Genomic DNA, 23,193 nt, shown 5'->3' with positions numbered 1-23,193 from the left:
CTGTGTTTGTCCACAGATCTGGAATTTTGCATTCTCTGCCCTGCCAAAATGCCCAAATTATAATCTGCAGGGAGCTACTTTATAGTTCCCATGCATCGGAAGAGCCCATTACAATTTTGTTCTACTGAACCCAAGATTTCTTCTCATTTGAAGAAAGCTTCTTACCAGTCCTTCCCATTTTATTTTGACATTTAACAAACCAAAGCAAAGAAAAGAAGCATTTTCACCTAACAACTGGCAGCACATTAACAGGTCATGAGCAAAGCAAACACTGCAATTAATGCACTGTACATTCTCAAGTGTGAATTACACAGTGGTCTGACTGTTCATGAAAAAGGCTGATGAGCATATAAAGATGCTCTCTCCAGAAAAAAAGCTTTTTAGTATCTACAAAAACTCTCATTGTTATAAACAGACATTGAACAGCAGCATTTTTGTGTGTTATGAAAACATTGTTTGGAATGGCATAGAGGGAGAGTACAGCTGAAAACGGAAAGAGTAAATTCCCATTTTCACTGAGGCTGACAAGCCAGAAACAGAATTCGAGGATAAGGACAAAGAGCCCCAAGCTGCAATTTGTGGCCACTGTTCCTTGCTGTATCAAGTGATATGACCAAAAAGAGTTTTGTTCTATCATCTTTATTTGTCCTTCAAACATATGTAAGCAGTATTATTAGAGTGCCTCTAGTCCTCCTTTTTACCAGACTAAACAAGCCCAGCTTGTCAGTGTTCTCTTCAGAGGACATGTGCTCTAGGGCCTCTGACTATCTTGGTATCCCTCCAGTTTTCAGCAGATAAAGATTCATTGTCCAAAGTAAAATGAAGTGCCCTTTGTATCTGTTGTAACATTTCAACACTGAAAGAGTTAAAAACAATAGAGATACTCATCACTTGTGTGGAAAACTGTGCTCTGAAGGGCTGCTCAATTTTTGTTAATTATAACAATATTTTTGATGGTAAAAGAATGTATGCATAGGCCATACATTTCCTTCTAAGACCAAAAGAAACATGTTTTTCTTGTGAAGCTTAATCAAAACAGTATTTTTTTTTGTGCATTCCTGATGACTGTATAGCTAAAGGAAATTAATTTTTATTTAAACAACAACTAGGACTTAGGGGAGACCAGAAATGGTGCTACAAACAACTGCTTTGGGGCAGTCCACGCAAGAGTCCTGAAAAGCTCAGGCTGACCCCGCAAGGCCTGCCAGGTTAATCTTGCTATTGGATAGTTCTGTAAACACTGCCTTAAGTTCAGTTCTTTACATTTTTACACCACTCAAGGCTTCAAGCCAAGGCCCTGATAAAAAGAACTATTTGGTTCTTGAAAAACATGGCAAAAAGCTGACCAAACAGTCTATTTACAATACCACCCAATGGAGTCTGAAGGAATCAAGACCTCCTGCATGCTGACTGACAGTTATGTTTGCATTGATGCATCAAACCCATTTACCCTCCATTTAATCTCTCTTTACCGACAGCACTTGCACAGGGCATGTGTTCAACAGCACAAGATCTGCCCGCAACGCTCAACATCCTGTTGTCAGCCCATGTACTGAAACAGGTTCTTACCTACGATGTCTTCATAGGCATTTTCTTCTAAAGTGCTCTTCGATCCAAATTTATGCTGGCTCTCAGTCCCATTTTCAGTTGGGGAGGGAGGGTACAGGGATTGCAGACTTGACGCATCCTCAAACTCAAAGGATTTTCTAAAGTTTAAAACAATAAGTAATTAGTAACTACAATGCAAAATGACTCAAACATTTAGCTGAGCATTTGTTTGCTAAGACAGACATATAAAATCACCACCAACAACAACAAAATCACACATCGTGCTTTAAGGACTAATTTCCGGAGGACTTCAAATCCTGTGCTCACAGCAGTCTTTAGTATAGCAATCTGTGACATTTTTATGAGGTTGGAAGTATCGTTATCCCCATTATGCAGACAGGGAGAAAATACCAAGAAAGTATGTGATATTTTTCAAAGGTTGCAGAGTAAGCTAGCAGCACAGTTCTCAGACTAGAAATTGCTTTGCTCTTGGAGGGGGCCCCAAAACATGTGGCCCTCTCTTCTCAAGAAAGACATTTCTCTGGAAGGCATTCCTCCACTGGTTGCTCTGGGAGATATAGCCCTTACTTTGAAAACACTCATGTGTCTTGAACCTTCAGCTATGTTCCTGCATAAAGGTCAGTGTACAAATGCCAAAGGCAGACTCACGTGGAAGTCACCCATTTCCCTCGCACACTCTGTGTCAAGCACTGGCAGCCAAGGACAAAGCACGGAGGAAATTAAGGCTCTCTGGGGTGGACGAGCAACCCAGGCTGATGGCTGGGGGCCTGAAAGTTTGGGGGTTTTGGCAAGAAGGTGAGGGGCAGCTGGGTCAGATGAACCCATACAACTTGTCTCCCACCTGGGTACTCAAAGGAGGGGCAATTCACCACCTCTCACCCACACCTGCCTTGGTGCTGCTGAGCAGGTCTAGGGAAGAGGAGCCCAAGCCCTCCGCATTCTCCGGTTTGTCCAGCACTCGTTCTCTGAGGCAGTATTTACACCTAAGCTGGGAGTTACCTAGTTTGCATTGCCAGCTGTACAGGGGCTAGCATTCGTTTGACTGATTTAGTGCTGAGGGTTAAATGGTATGAAAAACGGGCTCCGGTCAAAGCATAAATCCCAAGGTGCTGTAAGGCTTGCAGAGACTGTGCTAATGGCCATACTTCACTCATTGATACCCAAATGAGATGAACCATAAATCATCTTGCTATCAACCCCCTTTCCACTTCTCTCTTCTCCCTAGCTGGAGTGAAAAATACGTTGACCACATAACCATATGGCAGTGGCATAGTCTCAAGAGACATACTTCAGCCTGTGATTTGGCTCAAGAGCATCGCTACAGGCAACACAGTGACTATTGCACAGACACTGCATTTGACAAGAGTATTTCCTATTTGTCTGCTGGAGCAGACTCATGGGTCGGGGCAGGCTTAGACGCCTACTTTCTCTCCCTTCTCAGATCTTAAGAATATCCAGGTCTGTGTTATGCCATCAGGATCATGGCAGAAACAAGCTGTGCAGTTCAGATCCAGACATCTGCTCCTCCACACCTACTCACAGTTATAAAAGACACTTAGGCACTAAAGACATACCTGTGTTTGAAATGAGACTTCCTAAAGTAGTTAAATATTTGACTCTTAATAGATTTCAAGGCAACATTATGATGCAGTGACACTGCATAGGACCACTGGAATGGTTTTGTGGACTGGCACTCAGCTGTCGTCCACGTGTCCCAGGCCTATCCTATGACAACCCTTTCCCACGCTGTGTCTGTGCCAGAGGATCTCCAACTGCTAGAGAACATCCAGCTTGCATCAATCTGAAATGTAAAAGCTACTGTAGGCACCACGTCCTCTGGATACAGACTGGCTCTATGCTAGCAGGCAAATATGGGAGACTTCCTCCATTTTACTATAATGTTGAATTAGCCACCACAAAGAAAACCAGTGTTTTCAACCAAAATATTAGAAGAATAAATATTCACAGTCCATTCTCATGACATTCCAGTGAGTGCAAACCACACATATGCTCAATCTGAAACGCGCAGCTACGAGACGTAGACATAATGATTTAAATCTGTTCTCAAAAAGAGGACAGTTTAGAGACTAAGATTTCAAAAACTAATATTATTCTTAGATGACTTGCATGGTCTCAAGCCCTTTGTAAATACTGGAATTCTCCTTACTGTAAGTAAAGGAAGGACAGTAGCAAAGACAATGAAGTTAAGATTTTACAAAGGATTTCCACCCAGCCTTGAAGTCAGCTGGCAAACCTGTGATTTTGGGAGGTTGATTTAAACCTACTCAGATCATCACAGGTAAGTCCAGAGAAATCACTAAACCACAGTAGGGTAAGGCTGTTACAAACAAATGGAAACCTACCCTGTACAACGTCAAACTGATTTGCAAGAATCATGAGGTACACATGATAACACTGTAAATCCTACAACTTATACTCCGCTAATCACTATTTAAATTGATACATATTCCTTTTGCTTTGGGCTCATACCTACTAGCCCCACCCAGGACTGCGGCTCCATTGCTGAACCGTGCTATGACAGGAGACTGAACCTGTAGAACAGCAGGTGCAAGCATGAAGCGTACCTCTTCTTGAAAGAAGTTTCAAAACTTCATCTCACAAATTCACAAAATACTGTGGTGTCTCAAACTCAGTGTGCATGTGTACTTGGAGATTGACTTGGATCGCTCAGCCATCTGTCACACGGTGATTCCGTGCAAGAATTATCTCCTGTTATGCATTCCTCTCCACCACCCACCACACAGTCCATTTTACCACTTGCCTCTTCATTTTCCAATAAAGGCTATCATTTATAGCAGAACATTTAAAATCTATCATTTATCTTCTGTACATTGGAAATGTTGTGCTGAACAAAATGAGGTCAGCTTTATTTCACAAATTCTTGTTAAAAATTAGATTTACTTCCTCTGGGATTATTGCCAGAACTCAAAGATAAGTACTGCTAATCAGAGCTTGGCTTTCCACATTCCCCCCTCCGCCTTTCTCAGAGAAACAACAAACATCAGCAGAGCTGTTTGATCCATTTCAGAAGCAGGTGTCTGTTGAAAGTAAAGAGCAGAATCTGAAGGCTCCTCTTCTCCCTCTCCTGCCCCGGCACGCTTCAGGTCAGGTTGTGCTGACATAAACTTTTAATTAATTGATCCAACATCAAGCGCCAGGTACTGAATTGGTAGCATGCATCTGAGATGCTGTTTAGCATTTACTTGCAGAAGCATTTACTTACTAAATAGGAAGAGTGTGTGTGGGTATTGAACACATGCATAGATAGGTGAACTTGTTAAAAATGCCATACTTTGAATGCTTACCAACAACTATGCCTACAAGTTTCTAAGTAGTGAGCAGAATGAGTTTTAGCATTTCCAAAACTCAAGAGGAATCATGTAATTAAAACAAGCCAAGCTCCACAGACTGCTGGGGAAACAGCCATACACTCCGGTCATCAGTAACTCGGGAAGGACATAAAGGCCCTTCTGTGCTAAAACATAGTTTTCTCAGCGTTAATCCTCTACAGCTACTGATAGTAACTTAGGACAACAAGTCTAAGCACTAAATTAAATAAAATCACCAACATTGCATAAAACTAATGCAAACTGCTGTAGTAACAAGCTTTGGCAACACAAACCCTCTCTGCAGGTATGTGTTACAGTGAACAGGGAGACAGGAGTACAACGGATCAGCTACAGTCCTGCTATAAGAGGACAATGAAATTGTACTCCATTAAAAATCACAAGTAAGGGCATTTCTGCCAAAATGAAATAGGTAACCTTTAGCACACATGACCCTAGAGCCTTTTTCAGGAATCAGAGAACGCAGGTTGGAGCACTCCAAAGCTGTAGCCATGTAAAGGTACTGTACCAGTGCATCCCATCAGCACAGACCAGCAGAAAAAATACTTGACTTGCACAAAATTCTTAGCATTTCTCAGGTCAAAAGCATTGCATTAGAAGAATTCAAAATATTGTTACTAAAAAAATACAGCACATTTATTTAATTGAAGATCAAGCAGAAAACATTTCCTTGAATTTTACCTATTCTGGGATTTTCTGTGAAAGCGTGACTCTTTCTTCTGCCTTCTGGTCACGGGGGGTGCTGGGGTGGATGGGAGGGGAGGAGGAGCAGCAGGTGTAGGAGATGGAGGTAGGCCATTGCTAGGTTTACTTTTGTGGTTTTTGTCCGCTTCATATTCAAAGGTGCGTTTGGGCTTGGGGACAGGATTCACCGCACTGTTAGCTGGGCTTTCAAGGAGCAGCTTAGGGCCAGCTGAGTTTGCAGTAACCCCCTGTTTTGTCTTACTGCTTTTCTCAGCCTCAGTAGGTGTTTCTGGTTCGCTCCCCAAAATAACACTCCCTCCTTTGCTATCACTCAGGGTTTCACTCAGTCCCTCCACAGTACTCAGAGTCAGAGACTTTTTCCTCCCTTTGTCAACACTGTAACAGCTACTCGGTAACTGGGGGAGGCCTCTGCCAGGCTGCTCTTTCAGCGCCTGCTCGATCTTCTGTATCCTGTTGAGCACGGCAGAGGACTCTTTCCTCACGTGGCCCTTGAGGAAAGCAGCAGAAGGAGGATCACTCCTGCCTGGTCTCTTTTCGAACCGATGGCAGGAATCCCTGTCCAGCAGTTCCTCCTCCTCTGTTTCTGGGTAAGAGCACTCAGAAAATGTTCGGCTCATTCTTCTGAGCCCTTTGAAATCAAACGTCTTCTCGCTGCAGGGAGAGGTCAGCACGCTGGGGCAGCTGTCACTGCCCGACCTCTCCCCAGCATCCCTCTTGTCCACACACGTGCTCACCCTGGGGGACAGCTCCCGGCGGCACTCCCATTCTGTGATCTTCTGCCTGATGTCCAGTGCCTGGGAGCGGACGCTCGCCCGGCTGAGGGAGAGGTTCCTCAGGTTGGTAGCAGTGCCCAAGGACAGAGTGCTCCGGGTGAGCAGATGGCTCCCTATTGCTTCCCCATCTTGAGCCTCCTTTGGACTCTCCTTTTGGTCCTCAGTCTTGAAGACAGACAGCCTTTTATCCAAAGCACCCACGCTGATGGCTTTGAGAGGGTGGCTCAGGGAGTCAGTGTCTGATGGACTTGTGGAGGTGCTTCTCAACGTAGATGTGCGGCTGCTCCAGTCCTTGAGGCGCAATCTGGAGTTGGAGACTTTGGTGAGCCGAGTAGAGCGGCAAGAGTCCTCACTATCGCTGAGGGGGTAGGCTGGACTTCTTCGCGGGGACAAAAGAGGCGGTGGAGAGACTGACTGACACCTAGAAGCAGAAAGAAATAAAAAATCAAGTCCTTGGGGAAACTAAAGTTATTTGCCAATTTTCTTCTGGCTGCAGGTAAAGCAGAGGATGTCTGTACACTACAAAACTACCCAAAGCATCACTAAGAGGACCAGATACCATTCAGCCAGAGAGTAAGGGGCATGGAGGTGGCAGTAATTAACCGGTGTCAGTGAAGAGCTGATGAGCAGGGCATTCAGCACATCCAAAGTCAATTTTTTCACCTGTTTGACCCCCAGTTTTTCCAAGTTTCCTGAGTTTAAAGACCGCTGAGATTCTCATAGCAAACCATTGCCTTGCATGCATCTACCACTGCCAGCAGAAGACCTCCCTGGCCTCCCCAGAACAAGGAATCATTCTGCAGGAAAAGGGGACTGTCAGAAGATTCCCACTCCAATAAAAATGGGAAAGATTGACCAACAAGAAGCACAGTTTACTCACTGGTTGCAGTGAGCAAACCGATTTAAGAAGATGGTAGTTTTTAACTCATAACATCTGAAGCAAAGTTACACTGTGGTCAGCCACTGCTGTCTTCTAGCCACAGCATTTCAAATTCCCAATGTATACAGTAAACTAAATAAAACAGCAAAACAAAAACCTGTTTTGTCTTCGGTCTGTTTTTGTGATCAACAGATTAAATTCTCCTTATCAAACAGAATTTCTTACTGAAAGAATATTACAGATTGAAACAACATATTAATCTGCCCACAGTATGTGTTGAAGAATATAAACTATACCGAAAGGTCTCAGTGTTACCCTAGAAAAAATCTTCAGAACAAATTTTTGCCATGGTTTACAAAATCAGCTATTGTTACTGGGGTTTTGTACATTGTTGCAAAGACTTTTAAGAACAAAAAGCCAAAAGGAAATTAAACAACACGTTAATCAGCTGGCTCAACAATGAGCCAGCAATCAGAAAATTAAGCGAAAAACCATTGCAAAGAAGGGGGATTACTGCACTGCCACAATACATACGTAGAAACCATAGCAGAAATAATCGTTAACGTTTTGCCCTAGCAACCCTTCTGTTCCAAACAGTATGGAAAGAGGAAAGACCTAAAAGTCATGCCTTGCATATGCAGTTAAGTTCCTGTTCTGTGAAGACTGTGGACAAGTTGTTTTTTTATAAACTGCCCCATACACACAAAATCCAAGTGACCAAAAGAAATTGTGGGAGAAAATCTATCTGCTATAGAAAAAGGGAGAAAAGATTCGGAAGATCCTTGCTGCTATATGGTTTTCTCCCCAATAGCCGGCCAATACCTACAGGCAGAGGTGCCAAGTTCTACGCACCAATTAAAAAATCCAGAGCACTGGGGATATTTCTGAAAAATTTACTTTGACATAGGACATATTGTCTTCTCCTCCGAACACACCCCCAAACCAAATTACTAGATGTCATCCCGATTTCCTACAGTGGATACTTCGCAAGCGAAGTTTGGAAGTATCACAAAAGAGGTAAGTTCCATTCAGAAAAGGACAATGATCAAGTTATCATAAAAGGGAACTTATCTCTTTTTCAGAGTCCTGTAATAATCAAGCCTTTTCGGCACAGAAGTTGCACTGCTTAGTGACTTCTGTTTCTTCATTGTTTTGAAAAATAAACGTGCCTATAGGAAAAAGGAGGTCTCATGCCAAAGACAACAGCAAATACTCCACCAACAATTGCCTAAAGCTTCCTCATTTCAGGACAGAAAGGATACATATCAGAACACACTCTTCATCCTAGAAGTTAAATTGCCTGCTATTCTATATAGCTGCATACAGGTGTCTTAAGAGAGATCAGAAAATCAAAACCAGGTGACAGATGGAGTGGTTTTGGCTAATTGTTGCAGCATAACATTTGTAGTGGCTTATCTTGGCCTACATACCTTCACAGTGCCCAAAGATGCAACCTAACGCAGTCTCCTCAGGCTTGCTGGGGTGCCCTGATTCTCCTTTATTTGTCTGTCTCATCTCAATCTCTTCAGTTTAATGTCACAAAGTCAAGAGTTTATATTAGTCTTAACACTCCCCTTTAGCTTAGACTTGAGATTGTGTTATCCTAATCCCTTGTATGTTGTGCAGGCTTGCCCCAGCGCTGCACTGACATTTCTCTCACCGAAACAGGTATGACCCGATAGAAATGTGTGCATTTTACACAAAGACTACAGCCTCTGCTGCAACCTTTGAAGCAGCACATCGGCTAAATCCATTGCCAGGATTCAGCTGGGGGGTAGGGGCAGACCCTGCAAAGAGGCCACACGGAATGCTTTAGCATGTTAAAACTTAATGATTAGATTCTAACTGATAACCTATATTGACAAAAGCAAGAATAAAACACAAAACAACTAGAGTAAAGGTAATAATGGGACAGCAGAGGTGAAGGACATGCTGACAATTCTCTCTCTGCCTTTGGCTCGCTACATAGAAAATACTATAGGTATAGTCCTTCATCTCCTTACACTTTAAGAAACATCTTTTCAGTTCTTTTCACTGCCTGGAAAAGGCTTGTTGACTCATCAGGGGAGGAGGAAAAGGGGGAAGGCATGATTTGCATAACCTGCAGAAGTTTCAAAACATTTCTTCTTAGAGATATGAGCCATTCTTTTAAATCCCAGGTCCCCAGTGAGGTTAGTGCACTTAAAGTTCCATCTTGAAACCCCTGGATTCAGTTACAAAACTCCTGCTCACTTCCACTCTGCAAGGCTGGGGCTGCAGAGCAACAGGCCCTCTGAAGGTGTATGCTGTTAAGTACTTGGGATACCAAAGTTTACAAAAAGATTCTGTTTTACATTGCATTATACTGTATATTTAAGTAATCCAGATAAAAGTTATAGGACTAATTCAACAAGAAAGAGAAACAAAGCTTTCCATAAGGCATGCAATCTCTAAAGGACAGTAGCAAGAACAGAATAGAAAAAAAAAGCCCCAAAGCTGATCAGTGGATACTAAAATGGTCCTTCCCCAAGAAACCTACTTCCATTAGAAGAATATTCTCTTGAAGGCACAATAGTTCCACAGACTTAAAACTAGCATTGTTGTACAGAGACAAATAAATAACTTGCAGTCTTCCATACAAAGATCGTAAAGTAAAATGTTTTTATTGAAGTTTTTTTACATACATAATGATACATGCAGCACCTTACAAAGCATATCGTTACATACACTTTCAACATGTTACGTACACACAGCATAAATAAAGATTATGGAGTCAAGTTTCAGTTTCTTAACAAGTTCACTTGAACAGCACCTTTTTTCTGGGAAGTGATATTTCTTTGAGAGTATCAGCATTTCATAAAACACATTGGAAGAAGTTGCTCTGATCCCCTCTCTGATAAGGGTATTTATTCTTCCAATAGGCAGCCTTAGGTGCACAGCTCTGGAAGTGCTGGCAAGTCAGCAGGGAATTGCAAATCACCTGCCAAGCAGCCCACAACATCTTGTAAACAGGTCACAGACCCTGAAACTCCTCTCTGGCAGGACTCTGCTGCACAGTGAGGGGAGCAGACAGAAGCTGAGAGGTGATTTCCAGCTCTCTAGACCATGCTTAGCTTCGCTGATGCGCGTTATTCCCTCAGAAATCAGCAACATTACCCACAGTAGGAGAAAACTGCTATCAGTCACACTCTGTAAGATTTTGAGCTCCAGGTACAATTGATCTTTAAATTCTGACTCAGTGTCTTCTCTCCAGTTTCTCTTTTTCTCACCCAAACATAGAAAAAACTTTTATTTTTTTTAAAAAACTTGTAATTCTCCAAGCCCGTTTTCAAATAAAGATAGGTTTTCCATGGAGCAATGTATGTATTCATATTGTTTTCTCCAATAAAGGCTAGTATCAACAGGCATCTCCTTCCACCAGCTCCAATGAACACCTGTGTATAATGGCAGAGCTGTATCTCATCTGCACCAAGAATCACTTGCCCCATTGCTTTGAGATAATTCACACCCTACTTGTCACAAAGCAAAAGGCGAAAAAACTTAATTCCTGCCCTCTTTGTGAGGTGTCTAGCAAGGTGACATATTAAAAAATCTATGGTGATGGAGAAGGGCTGGTTCTTGGTGCTGTAAATGCCTGAGACCCTCACCCTGTACCTGGCCCAAAAGTCAGAAAGTCTCTGATTTTGGAGAAGACACTAGTCTCCTACCTGCAAAACATGGGTGCTAACACTTGGCTGTGTGTAGAAGAGGGAAAATATAATTCCTAGAGACCACTCTGAAAGCAGGCCATACAAAATCAGTACCAAAACCAGTGAGCCTGGCCTTTTGATCCAGTTGAGCAGAAGCAGAGCTGCTACCTGCTTCTATTGCCAAATACCAACTCCAGAAAATTGGAGAAACTAATGCAGACAACTCCCACCGCTTCAAGAGACAGCTTTCAACAACAGGAGGCAGCCAGAATGGTGGCCAAAGAGCTGGCTTTATATGTCTTTTGGAAATTGGAGTATGGTAGATAACAAGAATGAGCAGTTATTAGAGTTTGCATCCATCATCCACAAGCTTTTTAAAAACACTAATAACAATATTAAGTTGCCTTTCAGACGACCAGGGATTAAAGGTGACTGGAGGGTGGTTAAGTGACTTGCCTTGAGTAAGTTACATGACTCCTGCCTCCCACTGTCCTGCTCTGACCTCTGAGCTAAGCGGCTCAGACTCCACCAGCACTGTTTTAGCACTTCTGAGGCGTCAGGAGTGACTCTGCAGATCATCCTGTGCTGAGGAAAGGCAAGTTGGCAGAAGCTGCTCAGTGACTTTTCAGTTTTGTAAATCCCGTCTGCCCTGCTTAAACCAACACTTACAGAATAATAAGACAGTTTTTGGCTCTCTGATCCAGGGAATTTCCCACTTCAACATGCTCATGCTTGGGAGCCCATTTACTGAAAAAAAAAAAAAAAAAAAAAACCCAAAAAAAAAACACCAGAGCAAGAAACGTGTTGACAAAAAGGTACTGGGTCTTTCCAGGCTCCTGTTGATGAGATCCCATCATTTCACAGAAACACTGATGTTTGGTGAGCTCAAAGCCACACAGCACTGTTTTTATTCCTCAGGACTTTCTCCCCACTTTTGCTAGAAAATACTGATCTCTTTGTGTTTTATTTAGGTTTTCTGCTTATCCCTGATTTTTCTCAGAGCATTGTGCCATTCCATCAGAACAATCCAACCTAAAGTAATAATAACACAGAATCAGCTGTGACCGTAAGCATGTTGGCTTGTATATTGAGCGGATTTGGCCCACCACACATTACAAGAGACTTCTAGTTGCTCTAACACATATTTAAAGAGATCTGAAGCAAAAGCAGCAGAAAATTTGCCTTGCAAGAGCAGCAGAACTGATGTTTAATACAGACACTAAAGCTGTCCTGATTTCAGGTAATTGAGGATGTAACTTCAAAATCCTCTGGAAACTTCTAAGCGAGAATGCTAAGAAATGCTTGTCTACCAACTTTCTAATTATTTCATGCAACACTACAAATTAATAATATTTTACAATTAATGATGCTCTTTATTTTTTAAAATACAGAACCTCTCTCAAGCAAAATATTGCACAAAAATGATATTTTGAAGCACTAATTCAGGAATCCATTGCTAGCATTCCATTGGAAAGAATAGTAAAGCCCACACCTTTCCGGCATCTTGTTAGTCCTTTTGGCTACTGAGCAAACAAAATGGATGTGTTCAGACTTCAGGATGAAAAACTGAAATTATCACTGAATGCTGAAAACACCCTAAATCCTGGGGGCTGTATTGTATGCCCAGATAAGCTGATCTATGTCCCAATCTTCAACCAGTATAAGCCTCCAAATAATTGAAAAGCAAGTGAAATAAGAAACTCAGAGAACAAGATGTAACTTACTGGATTCTTGGACTTTCAAAAGTGTATTTTCTCCCATGCAAGTGTAACTTCTCACATTAAAAAGCTGTACTTGCATTTTTGTATTCACACTAAAAATGGATCATATTATGGGTTCAGACCTGACTCCTACCCATAATCCAGGATGCAGAAACAAAAAATAAGGATGCATATCTTTTGAACTGAGCAAGAGGCAAGACTACGTCCACCCAAAAGCAGAGCCTTGTATGGTCAGTCTGTAACAGAGCGGTTCAGCGGCACAGAAGGGTCTCCTGAGTAAGGAGCAGCAACTACTCTATGTCAGCCACCGTGAGTGTGAAACACCAGAATCCATCCTTTCTAGAGCAAGGCAAAGTGCGAGGGAAGCACACCCTGCTCACCTGTTAACTAGAACCAAGCACACCATGCACATTTTGATGCACTGCTTCTGAGAACAGATAAAATAGCTTCCTATGATATTAATTTCGATTGAGCTTCCACTTGATTTAAGATAGTACGCAAAGGAGAGAAAAGGTAGAGATCAATAGAAGCTCAAATTAGAACCAGTGTTTCTGTGTCATTACTTCTGTGACCTGGACAAAACAAGCATTTTTCAAAATGTTCCGTACCGACAGCTCCTTGTAACTAGTACAGTTTCACACCACCCTAAGGGCACTGCTGCCAGGAAATCACCTGGCAAACAAAGAGAAAAACATGCTTCTGCCTCTGTCAGACAGGTGCTTGTGAAAGGTCCTGGTACAAATCAATACTTTTTACACAAACAAAACCTGAACACACTACCGCATTACAGCAATCTTCCAGTTATGCCTCTCCAGGTGCGAAAAAGCAGAGTATTTTGAAGAAGGCTAAAAAAAACCTTAACAACTTTGGTTGAGGCAATGTTGAGGGACACTTCCCAAATAATTCCCTCTTCCTCTCTCTATACAAGAACTAGGAATAGTTTCCTCAGTGCTTTCCTCCAAAAAGCTATGAGAAGTCCACTTTTAGCTATCAAACACTACCAGTTAGTGGTTTGGCTGCATTTTGAGATGACTTATGAAACTAACCATTGCAAAGAGAAGCGAAGACTCAGCATCATTTCCTTGCACTGCTGTGCCATTTCTTTTCATTCCCTCACCCCCAGTGACGTCCTCAGCAGGGGGGACAGACAGTAACAGCGGTTGCTGCAAAGCACTCAGCAAGGCATTACCGTAAGGCAGAACAGCGAATGCTCCAATGCTCAGGGACAAACGCAGGTAGTCAGACTGGTCTAACTGGGTTACTAGGTGGTTAGCATGAGGGTCAAACTACAACCATCACCAAAATACCTGGTCTGAAACGGCTTTATTGCTTAGTTGAGATGGCCCAAGAGGATCCCATCTATTGACGATACTTTTAAGCTTTGACATTGTCAAATATAAATGAGCAGCTTGAACAGCTGCTTTGCATACTACATCAAGGAAGATTAATTGTATCTTTTTTTATACTAATTGTACAAGGAGTAGAAAAGGACTTTAAAATCAATGTTATTGATTTTTACTCCTTGTAACTAGGGCTTATGGGAACATTGAGACCAGACAAAAGGGATCTCCTGCACTACTGGATTTAAATCCAGTTTTGTTTGGCAGTAAATCTTCCTATTACAATATATTCTGCACTCTGGCATAGTATACAGTACTGTAATTTTCTACTTAAGTAGATAACTACAGATGATATTTAATTATCTTAAACGTAAGTAAGAATTTATGGTGAGTAAAGGAGGTGAACTTTTCACACTCCAGTGCTGGGCACACAGTACTGAAGTGGTTTTCGAGCTGATTCAACTTGGAAATGAAGCAAGTAGTACAACTTGTTATATCTTGCCTCTCACTTAGGAAGGAAAGTGATGTAAGTGGCAACACAAGAGCCCCTCTCTTCCACCAGACCCTTTATATTTTTGAGCTCTCACCAGCAGCATGGCTCAAACCCCTGAAAATCTGCATTCCAGATAACCTCCTCCCCTTGACTGTTGACTTTGGGATTGTGACAAAAACAAAGACAGAAAATACTTTCCCAAACTGAATGGTGAATTTGCATTGTAAGACTGTTTGAAATAGGCTCACTCCCATGAACATGTGCTAGTGATGGAAAAGTCCCAGCATTTAGAAAGAATGAAGCAATAAAATCAAAGTGGATAAATATCGCAAAATGTTTAAAGATAGAATAAAAATAGAAACACCAATTATTTTTCTGTTTGTACTTCTGAATTTCTTTTTCCCCCAAGGAATTTTGATACTTTCCATTTAAATAAAAATTGAGACCATATCAGAACTAGTTACAAAATGATAGGCCACTAGGACTGTGAAACAAACAAACAAAAAAATCAAGCTGTGTGCCATTTTTACAAGCTCTAGTTTCTGTGCTCCCAAGAAGTACCGAGTAAATTACAACAATCATGGAACCCATTTGCAAGATGCTGTGGTGAATTCCTGTGTGTAAAACCCCTCCAGAGCTCTGGGTCTTTGCAATTGGTTCATAAGGAGAAGTACGCAGGAACACAGCTAACTGCAGCTGAACTGTGTTTTGACTGCTTAGAAGCAAAACGTCTGATTTATACCAGTGAAATTCAGGAGTCATTCTGCCAAAGCAAATTACGTGAAGTGGCAACTATGCTCTACAACTGTACAAAAAAAAGAGCAAATAAATCAAAGCTGATGAGTCAGATCCTAAATACTTGAATTAGAGTGGATCTGTAAAGAAAAGACAGCAAGAAAATCTGGTGATGACTAATGAGTGTAAAATAAAATGTGATCAATCAGCATGCACTAGGTTACATGCCTTTGCCAAGAAATTTTGAAGGGTGAAGAAGATAACAGGAAATTGTGAAATTATCTAGACTGAGAGGGCTAGATTCCCTGCTGCTCTAGATTTATGGTAGTCTTCTGCTCTGTTACAAGGCAAGTGCAGGATGGTTTTTAAACAATACCATCTTTAAGACTTTTTCATTCCCTGTGGTCAGACAGAAATGACTACCCAAAGCACAGAAGATTTGACTAGCCTGAGCTGTACCTTCCATCACAGAAACCAGAAGCTCATTGCACATGGAAAGAAATCAAAAGCAAGAAACGAAATATCAGAGAGCACCATTCTCTCTTTTCCACTGAAGTACAGTACATTGGTTTCACTGGACCATTGCTTATTCTCCTTTTAAAAAAATAAAATAAAATTCAAAGTTGAAAAATGGAAGCCTCCCTCATAGTTACTATTTTCCCATAACATGTTCTGAGTAAAAATTTATGCAATAGATATTTCAACTGCTATATCTCCACTCCAATTATGTATTTTTATTATGTTCTGGAAACAGTTCAGCATGCTTTAGTCTCACTTGCTTTCTTAAGATCTTGGGAGTTTTGTTGGAGAGAGTGTGGCAACACAGCAAATTACAGCATTTTCTTAAATCAGGCAGAATGCACAAGCTCTTATTTGTCTGTTTAAGAACTGCCAGTCCTTGAAACTTGTTCTTTAGCAGCATGTCTAAACATGCTCCAGCATGTCCAACGAAGCTCCAGCACACATGGAAGCTCTCAGCTTTGCTTTTTCAAAGCACAGGTGATTTTTCAACATGCTTGTTTATCTTCTCTGAAATCTCAAAGCAATAAACTCTGTGGAACTAATTCTGCCAGAGCTTTGCAAGTTTTCTAAACTTACATGCATTCAGTTTGGGAAGGATTAAAAATTATTTCTATAAATTGTCATGCTTAGTTTTTAACATATCTGAGGCCATTCTGGGTTTGGTAACCTCTGGGTCTGGAAGTCTGGTTTGGAATTGTTGCTGTAAATTAGGTTCATCCCTTTTCTGTTCTGACAAGTCAAAACACCTTACAAAGTCACTGTATACTTTACTGAAATATTCTATACCCAAAGGGAAAAGAACTGAACTGGAAGTCAGAAAGTCATGAGTCCTGGCCGCACACTAATGCAGAATACAGCCAAGCTTGTTTTCCCTGCTTTACATATAAATCAACTTCTAGGTCACACAAAACCTCATCAAATAGACCTAATAATAAATATAATAGGGACAGAAAAAGAATGGGAATTCAGGACTCCATCCCATCTTTAACAACCATTTTCAATCTCATCCACTCAGAGAAGCTGCTTTCAGAACAAATACAACATCTGTTCTTTGCCTCTCCTACCAATATCCACGTTTTCCTTCCAGACCCACCAGCTGAGCTGTGGTCCCCAGTGTGCTGCCAATGTCCAGTGAGGTCTTTCTGCAGAGATTTGCTTTTTCCATTTCTCTGGTTGTGTAAAGTCGTTTATTTAACACAGTGAGAAAGCATCCTAATAGAGCAGGTTATAAACTGAAATCCATTATCCGTCTGTCTGCTATGAAACAGGCATTCTTAATTTCTGTCATCACTTCAACTACTAATATCACAATCCAGCAAGTCTGAGGCCTGAGACATCTGGAGAAAACACAGTAAGTTACCACAGAACCACACCAAAGTGACTGAAAAGATCTGAAAATGCCTGTGCTGCTTCTGGGGTTACTGCACGGCATAGGAAATAAAATCAAATAAATATTAAAATAAAAACAAATACAATTAATTAAAAATCCCAGCAGAATAGAAGCTCCTGCATTATCTCAGTGAATCCAGAACAACCTCAACATCAGCCCTGTCTGAATACAGCCCACCCGACCCGACCCCGCCTGACTGCCACGCACTTGTAGCTCACGTATTGTGAGGGTAGTTCACCAGTAAACACGGACTATTTGAGGCAGGGGAAAAGAAGGAGCAATTCTGATTTTAAACTTTGTCTAAAGAGCTGTCAGGCCCCTGGGGGGTCTCATCTCTGACCAGTAGCTGGGTGCTATCTTGTCGTCAAGACAACTGCAGCCACTCAATTCAACTTTCTGCAAAAAGCTGAAACACCGGCATACAACCAGCATACTCCAGGGTGTTTAACCCTAAGAAAGCTCATTTGTCCTCTGAAGGGCACTTTTTGTACACGTTTCTATAATACGGATGAAGGAGTCTGACAGCTTTTTGTTTGTTACTGTATTACTCTTACAATAAGACTAGAGAATTGCACCCTTGCTCTTCATCTTTAGTTTGATTCATGAGTTTTACCCTCTCTCCTTTGACTCTTAAAGAGTGGACTTCCACTTGCCTAGATTTCCAAAGATGTCTCTGTCTAAAACTTGGACTATTTTTCCAATGTAATAAAGGTTACTACTTTCCTCTGTGAACTTCCCAGTCAGTTACATGATTGCACCCTGACAATTGTCTGCCTCTCACCTATATGTCGACATTCATTACAACCCTTAAAGATGGCCAAAACAGTTTCCCCAAAGTTATATTTTTCTTTGTTTTAAAGAACAAATCAAATATTCATAACAGATTTTCTAGAGGGAAGCGCTATTAATATCTCTCACAGCACATGACTTTTGTGTGAACAACTGCAAGAACAAAATTAGATGCAGGATTTTTTTTTTCAGCACCTGAAAAAGCAGAAAAGTGAAGAACCAGCTGGTAAGTGAAGTATGACTTGTGGATGTACTGAAGCAAGGGAGATGGAAGGAAACACATGACACTTGCTGCTTTCTCAAATACCAGAAATACATGCTCAAGTAATATGTAATATGTAATACTTTCTGTGTTCAGAAGAAACAACTAGTATAGACTTGCAGCACAGTTTTGGTGTGAGGACGGATTGAGGGTACAAACAGCATTTCAGAAGGTGCCACTGCTTGCTATGACTTATGCTGATCTGTAAGTTGTGAGCTGACATCCCTCATATCATCATATACAATCCATCCAAACCCACACAACAGACCACAGCTCAATCACCCATAGTTATATTCCCTTGCTCCTCTCATAGTGTCTGTAAAACACAGAGTGTACCAGCAAAAGAACGTAACTATGGGTAAAATAACAAAAATACACATTCACAGTCTGCCCTGTGCATGCTGATTGAGTATACGACACGTCTTATCTTTGGAGGCTGCATCCTGCCTCTGGAGGAGGAAACATTTGAAGGTTCACAGACCTGGCCTCTTATCAGCATAATTTTCTTCAGTGGCTCTGACCTTATGGAATGCAAAATAAATTCCAGCTATGACAACAAACATGACCCTTGGTACACGTTACAGTGTGCATAGATGTGGTGGGTTGACCCTGACTAGATGCCAGCTGCCCACCAAAGCTGCTTTCTCACTCTCCCTCCTCAACTGGGCAGGGGAGAGAAAATACAACAAAAGTCTTGCAAGTTGAGATAAGGGCAGGGAGAGATCAGTCACCAATTACCATCATGGGCAAAACAGACTCAACTTGGGTGAAAAAAAGTAGTTTAATTTATTACCAGTCAAATATATAATAGATATAGATCTATCAAAAAGATAATGAGAAATAAAACCAAATCCTAAAAACACCTTCACTGATGGCCCTTTTTCATTCACTGTCATTAAACATCTATGAATCAGGGTTTGATTTTCTTCTGGCTTATTTCAGCACAAATCAAGAATTACTACAAAGAAGTTGCTACAGATGCAAACTGATGCAAAAACTGTTATTATAGGAAGATTTCAGGTATTGACCTGGTGCAAATGCACACTTACGAAGAACAAAGTTTCAGTCTAAATAACATTTGCACTGAAAATTAAATTAGGTTACTATATTTGACTGGTTACTGTATGCTCTGTTCTACTTTGTTTAGCTAAACAAGGCAGGAAAATACGGAAATGTGTTGGGCAAACCTACAACTGAGTGTCATATGAAAGACTGCCAGACAAGAGTTGTCAGGGTGATTTTTTCAGTTGAACACAGCTCTGAAAAAGTATTTGATCTATTTATTCCCCATTTTGGCAGACACAAACTGAAAAAAAAAAAAAAAAAAAAAAAAATTAAAAGAAGAAAAAGAAAAAAAAACCTCCAAGCTATGATTTGCAATGCTTGTTGCTATCATACTTATTTACCTAAGAGTCCAGACAAGGTATTTAACTTGACCAAAGGCTACATCTGGCCCTAATTCAGTTTCACTGAATATTAACAAAAGAACGATCAGCCAGTGCTTAAGCAATGTTTAAATATTCAAAATCATGATCTAAAAGAAACTTTCCAAAAGATTCAGCCACTGGCTTCTCTCTGCTTTTTGCTAACCCTAACTGTCAACAGGAGCACAGTTAGGTCAGGGAAAGACACTCCCCATCACTTTCTTCACCATGATCAAGGGTAACATAAACATGTACATTACTCATCCAGCTGAAATGAGCCTCCCAGACCACATTTCACCACCACACCTACAAGAGCTGTTGGATTTTAAGCCTAGAATTGGAATCAGGATAATATTTGGGAATTTATATATCCTTTATAAGTATTTCATTCTCACAAGACCTTGGCTTCTTATAAAAGTGCAGATTTAGTTTTATACTCTTTTGTTGGCCTATTAGGTTTTATAAGGAGCTGGCCAATACCTTTCTACTTTTAAAATCGTATGAGAGAATTTGCATGCATTATAACCCTGAGGATGAAAACATTTTGCTACCACTGACATGTTAACAGGAGTGCTGCACAGTAATAAGGAACTGGAAGTTTTACTTAAGTTAGGGAACTAAACATTTAACTTACAGCAACTGAAAGCAAATAGACATTTCTTCTATCCCCCATCCTTTCCTTTCAGGACAGAGTCAGAAATAAACCTCACGTCCCTACAGGAAGATACACAGATAGCATCAGGCAAAGCATCAATAAAATGAAAGCCTTACAGAGCAAATGAGGCAATACCAACATCTGTGTATAAGGCAGCAAGAAAAAGCAACTATCAATGTTATAAGCTCATCAGCTGTGAAAATATTTGCTCTCTAAAGACTAGAAAAACTAACAACAACCTCCTTGCAGTAATCCATGGGCTCTCAACTAATGAATATTTGAAGCAGCAAACTGAAGTCCAGATTCTGACCTTAAGTTATATCCCTCAGAGCCTCACAGAGTTTGGCCCGCAATACTGATGTTTTCTTGAAAAGCACAAACCTGTAAGACTTCTGCGATTTATTCAGTGGAAAAAAATCTCAAGCTGTCTCATACCCCAGAAAGTAAGTTTCTTCGAAAACGTATTAAAAAAAAAAAACCTGAAACCAGGCATCAAAACCAACACAACACACAAAAGTGTGCCAGGAGCACTGCATTTACCACTGGGTTTCCATTCCGGCAGCTGGCCAGCGTTTAGAAAAGCACAGTTGTTGTAAGCCGTACTCAGCCTAAGTATATATAAGTATGGGCTCTCTCTAATGTACTAACACTTTCTATACAATAAAACCAAATTTAGTTTAGTATGTCCAAAGTATGCATCACAAGTATGCCAGGAAATAAAGGATGTCATTCCTCATATACACGGTCATCCAGGGGCGTATCTGGGCAGGGGGGGGAGAGAGCAGTGGCAGAACGCATGGGTATGAATACTGCTGCATAACTTAAAAATCATTTTTTAAGAATTAAAGGGGGAAAACATGGAATCTTATCAGAATAGACAGTAACATTCATTTAGCCAAGCAGAGAAGTTAGGTTCTATCTGAGAGCAAGAGAGGCATGGGAAGAACAGGAAGAGAACAGGCTGTAAAAATTATAGACCCACAAAGTCCCTTGTCCTATACCACAGCTGCAAACTAGAAATTAAAGCTACTCCTATCGCTGTCTTTAGTAAGCTGAAGACCGGCATCAAGTTCCTGTCTGTGAGTAGAAAGCCCACTTACTGCAAAACTGGTTATGAGAAAGGACATTAAGGAGTTCGGTGCTAAGGCACGTCATGCTCTTCACTTCTACTTTATTTGGTTTCCTTCTCTCATGCCTCTGACAAGCACACAACTACTTATCACTGAGATTGCTTCAGCCTACCAATCCCAGACTTACTTAGAAGCTCTTTCCTCCTGGAAAGATGCAGAATGGAGATGGAGGAATTCTGCTCTCAGCCACCCGCGCCCTGCCGTAGCCTCTGTGCTTCCTGCATGCTGCCTGCTTCACTTGTCAAGCAACAAATGACACACCGTCTGAGTGCGTCTGTCAAACCTTTGTCTCTTTGTATACTTAAAGGGAGGAAACCAGCATTAATGTTTAACAAAACTAACAGTAGCAAAGCCTTTCTCTGCAATCCGACATGCTGGCTTCGAAGGGACAGGTGTGTGAGAAATCTGGCAAGCCAGAAGTTTCATCCTGGCTGCTCATGCCTTTGAAAAAATCTAGTTTTGTTTGGGTTTTTATTTTAAAGTTGCAAGGAGCAACAATTTGCAATTCTTTCCTGAACCTCTTAACTAAGGCAATTCAGCTGCCTGTTGCTAAAGAAATCGTAGCTGCTGTATCAGGTACCAAACCACATACAGAATGAACAAGCCTGCTAGACAACACGTATCTTCAAGCCCACATGGGTGACAGAACTGTTTGACAGGAAAGGGAGAGGTTAAAAATCCACATTAAAATGCTTTCAGGTCTCTGCCAACAGCTTCAAATGGACACAGGCTATCTGCCATCTCCGCTGTTTGCCTATGTTGACATAAAGTGGTTTTCCAAATCAGCAGCAGATGAAGGGAGTAGAGGTTTCATATGAGAGTAGTCTGATTACTGGGCATTTGTTCAATTGTCTGTACTGACGAGTCCTCTTACGGCCTCAGCTGCTGCACAGCCATTCTGCTGCTTCCCTGGGCATGCAGCCCGCTGCACAGAAAAAAGGGGACTCAGCTGGAGTTACCTATACTGTGCTAACAGGAGGATTAACCAACACTACCCATATCTGATCATCATCAGTACTACCCCATCCCAATCCCTAGACGTCTCCTGTACCAACAGTCCACCTGCCTGCCAGCATTACCTGAAAAAAAAAACAATTTCTGAGGTTTTTCTAGCAGAATTTGAAACACAAAGCATTTCCATGCTACCGTCATGGCACTACATTCAGTTTTCACAGGTCAAATAGTTATGTTGCTACCCAGTAAAAGATTACCTCTGAGAAATTCTGATGCAAAATAGGCTTACTCTATGAATCCAAAATGCAAAATACCAGTTCTATCTATTAGCTACTGTTAATTGTTTGTCATAAAGGTGTACTTGCTGTACAGCCATAGTATTGTGGACAGCCTATGACAAAGAAGTTACATTGTTTTGCAATCCTAGCCATTTCTTTCTATGGTTAAGAAGAAAACAAATTAATCCTTTTGATTTACTCCAGGGTTTTTCTACAGCTCCCTTGTAATAAAATATTAATACATATGGATTAAAGCTCATCAGGAACTGTGACAGAATTTTGTGAATTGGCTCAATAAATAAATAAAAAGTGTTTTGTTTTTTTTTTTTTAAAAAAAGTGGCATCTGACTATTAGGAACATCGTATCTTTTACAACTGTTGTATTTAGCTGTGCTTTCAGCACGGAAGTTCACCCTACAAGGTGCCTGCACTTCCCTGCCTGCTGTTCAACAGCGCCAGGGGGTGGATGTTTATTACATACCCTTGTGGCACACCAGTATTTTCGGGCCTTGTTTTAGGGCCAGTTCTATATACAGG

At 41.2% G+C, this 23,193-nt stretch overlaps 1 protein-coding gene across 8 annotated transcripts in view; it reads right to left on the bottom strand.

Annotated features, from left to right (window-relative positions):
• The window catches only part of DENND2B (DENN domain containing 2B), a 181,545-nt gene that overhangs the window by 65,625 nt on the left and 92,727 nt on the right, over positions 1–23,193 (bottom strand). For 6 of the 8 annotated variants that reach the window (XM_080404649.1, XM_080404646.1, XM_080404648.1 and 3 more), the window contains 2 exons: positions 5,619–6,836; positions 1,570–1,706 (listed from right to left, as the gene is read on the bottom strand). In XM_080404649.1, the coding sequence (XP_080260775.1) occupies positions 1,570–1,706; positions 5,619–6,836 (1,355 nt within the window). The remainder of the gene's footprint in view (positions 1–1,569; positions 1,707–5,618; positions 6,837–23,193) is intronic. The other 2 variants (XM_080404652.1, XM_080404653.1) reach the window with 1 other exon arrangement.

Source organism: Falco punctatus (genome assembly GCF_963210335.1).
Source record: "Falco punctatus genome assembly, chromosome: 10".
Lineage (NCBI taxonomy): Eukaryota > Metazoa > Chordata > Aves > Falconiformes > Falconidae > Falco > Falco punctatus.
This window is presented reverse-complemented; position numbering and strand designations above follow the sequence as displayed.